At 55.0% G+C, this 7,868-nt stretch overlaps 1 protein-coding gene across 1 annotated transcript; it reads right to left on the bottom strand.

Annotated features, from left to right (window-relative positions):
- Positions 1–556: 556 nt before the first annotated feature.
- RHO (rhodopsin) lies at positions 557–5,033 on the bottom strand. Its single transcript, XM_010145186.1, has 5 exons — positions 4,656–5,033; positions 2,696–2,864; positions 1,275–1,440; positions 913–1,152; positions 557–710 (listed from the first exon to the last, which is right to left on the bottom strand). Exons 1-5 carry the CDS (start codon positions 5,014–5,016, stop codon positions 579–581), a joined length of 1,068 nt encoding a protein of 355 aa, XP_010143488.1. The 5' UTR covers positions 5,017–5,033; the 3' UTR covers positions 557–578.
- Between the last annotated feature and the right edge of the window lie 2,835 nt (positions 5,034–7,868).

Raw genomic sequence — 7,868 nt, 5'->3', positions numbered from 1 at the left:
CGGCCGGCCCCCGGCTCGGGTGCGGGCAGGGGGCAGCCGGGACCGCTCCAGCCGCGGGTCTGTGCTTCTGGAGTTTTTGCAATGGTTTGTGCTTTGTTGGTGTATTTAGTTTTTGCGAATGAGGGCTGAATGATTCTGTGATGCCCCCTTGAGTGCCAGGGAAAGGGGATGCTGGCAGGGGGCGCGTTTCAGGGCGGCAGAGAGGAAAATACTGCAGTTTGGGGTTTCCCACTGGCCACTGCTCTTTTAACATGGCATGAACACAGTGGGAAAGTTGCTGGCGCTTGGGGAAGGTAGGGACAGTCCCCAAAAGCAGAGCAGCTCCTGGGAGCTGGGGAAGGGACCTGGGCTCCCCTGCAAGGGGCTGTGTCAGTATGGGAGAGCTCAGGGGCGTCCAGCGAATGTGCCTGGGGCTGGGGATCTGCACTGGGGGGGAGCTACTGCAGCACGTGCCCAGTTAACTGCTGGTGCAGGGGAGGGTGTTGGTGCACAAGGGAGCGACTGCGTGAAATGAGACTGTGGGTGTCTGTCTTGGTCCCCGAGCTTGCTGGGTCACCCCAGTTCAAACTGTCCATGGTCTATGCAGGTGATACTTGGCTGGAAGAGACAGAGGAGACCTCGGTCTTGCTCTGGGATACGGTGGAGGAGACATCTTCATCCCCAAAGGGGTTCTTGCCGCAGCAGATTGTGGTGATCATGCAATTGCGGAACTGAAGAGGGGAGAGGAATGGAGAATGATGGCATCAGGGACGTGCTGCAGGACCAAGAGCCCCCAGTGGTCTCTGAGCTTGCTGCTCCCCCGAGACTGAGATTCAACCACGTCTGGGAAAGAGCAAGTTGCCTGTGGTGACCCCCAGACGTGCCGGTAAGCCAAGGACAGAGGCTCACCCTGCACAACACGCAGCATCTCACCTGTTTGTTCATGAGGACATAGATGATGGGGTTGTAGAGGGAGGAGCTCTTGGAGAAGAAGGCAGGCACTGACATGAGCGTGGCGGTGAAGTCCGCTCCCTTGTTGGTGAAGATCCAGAACGCCACCACGGCATAGGGCGTCCAGGCCAGCATAAACCCCAGCACCATGAGGATCACCATCCGCGTTACCTCCTTCTCGGCCTTCTGTGTCGTGGCTGACTCCTGCTGCTGGGCAGCTGCCTGCGGGCAGGAGGGTGGTGAGGGACACCCCGCAGCTTTCTGTCCCCAAATCACTTCCCTTCTCCTGCCCAAGCTGCTCACCCTGTCCCCATTAGCTGCCTGTGCCCCACCCCCAACATTACCTCTCGGACTTTGCAAATGAGGCGTCCATAGGAGAAGAAAATGATCACGACGGGGATGATGAAGTGGATAACAAACATGTAGAGGACGTAGGACTCGTTGTGGTAGTCGGGGTTGTGGGTGTAGTAGTCAGGACCGCAGGAACACTGCATCCCCTCCGGCATGTATCTGCCAGTGAGAAAGGTTACGATCTTCACCAGGACCCTCCCTGGAGGCAGCAGGGGGTGCTCAACCTAAGTGACTGAATTCCTCAAGGATGGGGGATGCTCAAAAAACAACACGCATGTTTTGGGCGAGCTCCTCCCTGGCTTCTCCTTGTCACCCTGCACACCCAGCCTTGCTGGCTCTGCAGCGCACGGCTCCTTCGGGGCATCATGGGCTGTGCTGACGTTCCACTTGGGCACATAACACCGGTGTGTTGTGACACTCGCTTCCTCCCATGGGGAACAGGATATTTATTTCCTGCCTGTGGGGCTGAGCACTTGCTGGGAGCCACCTGCTCTCCCTCTGTGGATGGAGGGACAGCGAGCAGGGAGCAGGGCTGCACAGAGTGGGGGGATGCACAGCCTGTGTCTGGAGAGGCCCTGGCTCAAAGGGATGCAGCTCAGGTCTGCTGGGAGCCAAGGACTGTCTGCCTGGGCAGGAATCCCAGTTTAAGACTGGGGAGGGCCCATCTGCCTGTGCCTTATTGCAGGTGGATGGTAAAGAGACTTTGCTGCCCCAAAGCTGCCTCGTGCACATGCCCAAAGGGCTGGTGGGGTCTTGCTATGACCCCCCAGGGCAGCTTTGTGGGGGGGCGTCAGGAGGGGCCAGAGCTGCAGCATCCTCAGCTCCTCCCATATGCTCTGGGCAGCCTTTGGCTGCTGCGTCGGTTCCTGGCCAGGGATGCAGATGTGTGCAAGAGCCAGACAAGGGATTCAACTGCCTGGAGGCCATGCTCCCTGTAGCCCAGTGAGCAGCCTGTGGTGTGAGCAGCCACCACTGCCTCTGGTTTTGTGGGGGGCATTTGTTGGTGAGGGGCTGGGAGAAGTGCTGTAGGGCTCCCAGAAGCAGTGCTGGGGTGGAAGCACATCAGCCAGACAAGGTTTGTCCCTCCCAGAGCAGCTTTGCCTGCTGGTCTGGTCATCTCTTAATGGTCTGCAGAGAGAAATGGGCCCTTCGCAGCATGGGTGAGATGAGCTGTGTCTATCAAAGCTCCAGTTTCTCTGCAGAGTGTAAAGGGAGCAGGGAGGGCTATTGGAGCTGGAGATGCTGAGCCTGTGGCTGCCTTCAGTTAGGGGACACCAAGCCCTCAGAAGACTGACAGCTGATGTTCCATTTCTGTTCTTTCCTCTCTCAGCTGGAGCCCAGGGAGTTTCATGTCCTGTCCCTTCGAGGTGTTTGCACAGCAGTGGGGGCCACGACCGAGCATCCTTTGACTCACCTGGACCAGCCAAAGAGGGGTGGAGCAGCGCAGGAAAAGGCCATTATCCAGGTAAAAGCGATGCCCATCATGGCGTGGGATGCAGAGAAGCGGAAGTTTCCCATGGGTTTGCAGACGACGATGTAGCGCTCTATGGCCAAGACGACCAGGGACCACAGAGCAACTTGGCCTGCGGAAGGGAGAGAAAGAGAGAGTGGGTGGCGGTAAGAGCTCCTCTGGGCTCGATCTTCCCTTGGTGGTCTCATAGTTGCAGTGAAGAGCAGAGGGAACTGAGGAGCGGGGATCACCAAGGGATGACCAGCATCCCAAAAACTGAGAATCTCCCGTCCGTAACGCACTGGTCTGGGAGCGCCTGTGCCACAGTGGGAGGCTGGTGATGGAGGAGTGGGATCACCATGGTTGTTAATAACTTAAAACTCCGGGGGTGAATTCCACCCGGGCGTGAGGAAGCACCGTTTCCAGCAAAGATGCCAGATGCGCCCAGACCTGCTGATGCCTTTAAATGGGTATTTCCCGAGTCTTCCGCCAGTGCTGGCTCAGGGGGAGGCGCGCGGGGGAGGCTGTGTGGGTGGGCATGCGTGCACGTGTGTTTGTAAGGGATAATTAAACTTGTGGGGATTGGGAGCGTTTACTCGATGCTGGAAGCCTGCTAATGCCCCCAGCTGTGATAATCTGCAGATAACTACACCCTGCGCCGGGATTCGCTGGAGACCCGCTGCTCGCACAGTGATTGCTTCCCATCAAACTTTCTTCCCTGGGAAGAGGAACCTCCTTGTTCTTTCCTAGATACAAACATCGGAAGGGCAAGAAATGCTGCCCAAAAGACAACAGGCTTGTTTGATCAGAAACGGTGCAGACCTGTATGACCTCCTGACCCCAGGACCAAGCCCTTCTATGGTCCTTGGCTTGGATCAGAACATTTAGCTTTGTTTTTGCCAGGCAGAATATCCTTATCTCTTTTTTTCCCCCCCTTGAGATCAGCATCATTGCAGGAAATAGCCTCATTTAGGGGGAAAAAAAGCGAAGTTCTTGCAGTGGTTAGGATCTCTGCAGCAAGGATAAGTGGCTGTCAGATCCATCACCGGGTGTCATGTGGGCCCGCTGCCTGTGTGGGCACAGGGTGCAAAATGAATTTTCCCGGTTTTGCACAAGGGCTTTCTGCAGGGCGAAGCGTTAGTGGCTCACATGTGCCTGAGAAACAAAATAAGGAAGCTCCTAAGGGTACCCGAACCGGGTGCAACTGGGATGAGAGCTGAGCAGTTGCTGCAAAGCCTGAGCCTGGTTTTTGTAGCTCTATGCAGCCCTGAATCCTCCTGTCCCTCCACGCTGCCGCTCTCCTGGTTAAGAGCTGCTGCATCTTCTCTTGGCTCCTAGGTAAGCTGTGACTCCTCTCCTTGTCTTGAACTCCTCCTCTGCATGCTCTTACCTCTTCTGTGGGGTCCCTCTCCCAAGGGATATCTCTTCCTCCTCTGAACCCTCCCCAGTGCTTCGCCTTTTCCCCAAAAGGGGGAAGCCTTTTGGCAAAGATGCTTGCCATGGATTCAAGGACGTGATGCAGTCATCCCCAGCAGGTCTCTGCTAGCCGTGAGACTGTGGTTTGAAACCAAACGCAGGCTGACCAGTGTGGCCAGATGACCCCAGGTCTGATCCTGCAAACAAGGATCCCTTTCCTCACAGCTGTCCAGCCAGTTGTGAATTGGGTGTTTCTTGGTATCAAGGTCAAACTTGCATAAATCTCTGGTTTTATCCCCATTTTTAAGCTGCAGGGAAGAGGCTCCTTGCATGGCCAGCTCTGTCCCATGCAACAAGCTGCAACACCACAGTGGCATGCGAGATGGTTTTCTGCATGGGCGGGATGCTGCGTGCATCGCAACCATCCCGACAGCAGGATGAAGCGGGGGAACTGGGCTCCCAAAGCCTTGAAGAAGAAAGACCCAAGTGCCCACCCCAAAGCCCTTACCTCCCAGCGTGGCGAAGAAGCCCTCCACAGCGCAGCCAGTGGGGCCGAAGACAAAGTAGCCGTTCCAGGCAGTGTAGAAGGTGACCGTGAAGCCAAAACAGGCCATGAAGAGGTCAGCCACCGCCAAGTTGACCAAGATGTAGTTGAGCGGCTGCCGGAGCTTCTTGTGTTTGAAGGTGACCAGGAGGGTGAGCAGGTTGATGGGCAAACCGGTAGAAATGAGGAAGAAGATGTAGCAACACACGAGGCGGTATTTCCAGGGCTCGGCTAGGTAGTACTGGGGGTACTCGAAGGGGCTTCGCACCACTCCGGTCTTATTGGACATAGGCACATAAAAATTGATACCTTCCGTCCCGTTCATCCTGCCGATGTTACAGCAGCTGCTTTGCTTTTAAGAGTTTTTAAAAAAACCAAATACACCGATTTTGTTACTAATTTTGCTACAACCCCAATTAACAAAAAATAAGGAAGCCCCACCCCCAGTATGGAAAAATGCCCAACTAAAGGGTCCTCCCCCCTCGAAAATGAGTTAATAAGAACCACAGTAAATCCTGAGGGGACAGGAGGTGGTGCGCTGCCCCTGCTCCGCGTCGAGGGCTGGCGGTGCCCGCGTGCCAGGGGAGGTTTTATACCCTCCGGCCTCCTTGAGGGAGTGCGGGGGGAGGCTGGATTAGGGGCTCGGCTAACTTTGTATGACAAGGGCAACGGGATTGAGAGGGGTTGATGGTTTAAGCACCCTCTAAGCAGCCCGTTGGCCCCAAAACCTGCATTAAAGCGTATTAATTGCCATTAAGTGTTTAATATTGTTTGAGGAAGGGATGGGGTGGGGAGCCCTTTGGAAGAGAGGGGTGAAGGTAGGAGGAGCGGTGATGAGTTGGGGAGCAGCTGCTTTGAGTGATTGATGGGGAAATGGATCCATGTTCACGTCCGCGGTGGGTCACAGCCTTTGGAGTGTCCCTGAGCAGCTGAAAAACTCCATGGGAGTGCCCGGCTCTTGGGAAGGTCGCTGGGGGAAGACTGGACTGAGTTCTGTGGGTCTGAGCTGCAGGGTCAGCTCTGGCTGTTTGGCTGCTCTGTTCTTCTAGTGCCTGGTTCGGTGCGGGTGCTGCCTGGTATGGTTATGTGTCCCCATCACAGGGCAAAACTGGGCTCTGCTGACATGGCCAAGGATGGGGCACCATCAGCCCTGTCAGAGACTGTCTCCTGGGGAGCTGCTGATGAGTGTTTCCCGCCGCAGCCTCCTCCCCATCCCAGCAAGCAGGACGCCAGTGTGCGTTGCAGCTTTGCAAGGATTGACGGGGTTTAGGGAAGGTCCTTCACAACAGCTCTAAAAACGGTCTGACAGCGTCACTACTTGCTGCAGAAGTAACGTCTGAGTGCTTGGGGGAGAGAAGGTAAAGCTGAGCAATGGTGATGTCATGAACTTCCTCCAGAGAGGGTGCAGAGAGACCAGCACCAGCCTGTAGCCACACTGGGAGAGCAAGAGGGATGGAAAGAAGCTTCTGCCGGTCTCTCAGCACTCAGTATGGGGAGCGAGATCCCATCCCAGCACACATGAGACTGTGAAACCCTCCTCAGCAGGGTCAGTGCCAGCTTGGAGCACCAATGCTCCATCCCATTGAAGCTCTTTCCCCATTTCTTCCTTCTGGGTCACGGGTGCTCCTTCTCCAGGAGACCCGCCTAAGGCGTCTTAGGGAAGCTCTTCCATTAATCTCTGACATCTGGTGGTGCTAATGGCCCTGATCTGTTAATGCGGTAAGCTGTTAGCCTCCTTCCCACTGCCGCCCTCCACCGAGGCGAGGTGGTTGGAAAAAGCCTGTGCTGGCTTGCTGGATGAATGAGGTCTTCTGCAAGACTGGAATGTCTCAGAGCCACTTCAGGAGCGGAAGGCTAAGGGCTGTAGGTGGGATGAATGAAGTCCTAATCGCTGACCTGCTGATCCATCTGCAGAGATCCAAGAGGAGCAGAACTAGGACATAGTGAGAGTAAGTGGGTCACATCAGCCTCAGGTGCCCTGGGACAAGGACTCCCCACGGGATGACTGTGCCTCTCAGAAGTGTCTCACCGCATGTCCTGTGAAACCACCAGACATGAAATTTCTAGTCTAGGTCTTCCCTGTGAGGAAGAGTTTGCTTGTCGAGCAGTCCCATGGCCTTACTTCTCATAAAGCTTTCGCCTGAGGTATTTCATGCTTCTCCTGGCCATAGTCGCTTCTAGACATGCAAGAGTTGGGCACATTTTTGCAGAATTAGTTGAATGTTAAAGGACAACCCGGAGATGCTAATACACATAAACAAATGTGCATCTCCATTCCAACACGTCCCTCCCAACCTCCATGGTAGAAAGCAACTCTTTTCAGCTAAAAGATTTCACTATGATGGTCCAACTTCAAAAGACATGGACCTTGCTGTCAGTGCCAGCAGCATCTGAAAGCTCTGGTGCTTCTCCAGCATTTTGTATACAAACATGGTTATCTCATGGGAAAGTTAATTTTCATCTCCCAGAAAGTAATTTTCACCTCCCATCTCTGTGAGACTTTCTGCCACATCTTCGTGCTGTCCCGTCTTCACCTAAAGAGCTGTACAAATGAAGCACAGCTGTCGGGAGGAGGTGGGATGACTGTCTGTTCTGCGTGGTGGGGGAAAGGATCAGCAGTGGGTTTTGCACAGTGATTTTTAACTGGATCAGTGGCCTCTCCACTTGCTCTTCCAGCAGCACGGTGCAGATTTGGTTTCGTGTGGTACCCAGACACCTGTCCGACAGAGGACTGCCAACAACTGGACCAAGAGGACTTCCGCCTGACCTTCAGCTAGATCTGGACCAGGACCTTTCCCCTTTTTGGGAGGTGAATATGGGGCAGGTCAGCCTGAGTCGCCTCTGTTGCGCTAACAGGGGCGGCTGTCCCCACGGACTCAGCTTTCTCCCCCGGTAAGCTGAGGACGGTGTTTCGGTTGATACCCAGCGGCTGGTGGATTTAGAGCTCTCCGTGGGTCAGTGACAGCCGGAGCAATGCCGAAGGCCTTGCATAAACTTGGAGTAGGAAAACGACACCGGGGAGGATAGCTGGTTCCTCCAGGACGTGTCCTGAATGCAACCTCTGTTCCCTCTGTGTCTCTGTCACAGAAAGGGAAAGTGATGCCTTTAATTTGGTGTCTCTTAGCAGGGGAACTTGATGAGCTGTCTCCCAGAGAGCTCTCGATTGTTTTCTGTGCT

The sequence above is a fragment of the Buceros rhinoceros genome, unplaced genomic scaffold, assembly GCF_000710305.1.
Source record: "Buceros rhinoceros silvestris isolate BGI_N320 unplaced genomic scaffold, ASM71030v1 scaffold34921, whole genome shotgun sequence".
Taxonomy (NCBI): Eukaryota; Metazoa; Chordata; class Aves; order Bucerotiformes; family Bucerotidae; genus Buceros; species Buceros rhinoceros.
This window is presented reverse-complemented; position numbering and strand designations above follow the sequence as displayed.

Excerpts from the sequence above, each read along its gene's own strand:
- RHO (XM_010145186.1), bottom strand. The coding sequence starts at position 5,016 with ATGAACGGGACGGAAGGTATCAATTTTTATGTGCCTATGTCCAATAAG. Across the intron at positions 2,865-4,655 it reads CTTCTTCGCCACGCTGGGAG|GCCAAGTTGCTCTGTGGTCC; the intron begins GTAAGGGCTTTG and ends TCCCTTCCGCAG. Across the intron at positions 711-912 it reads ATGTCCTCATGAACAAACAG|TTCCGCAATTGCATGATCAC; the intron begins GTGAGATGCTGC and ends TCCCCTCTTCAG.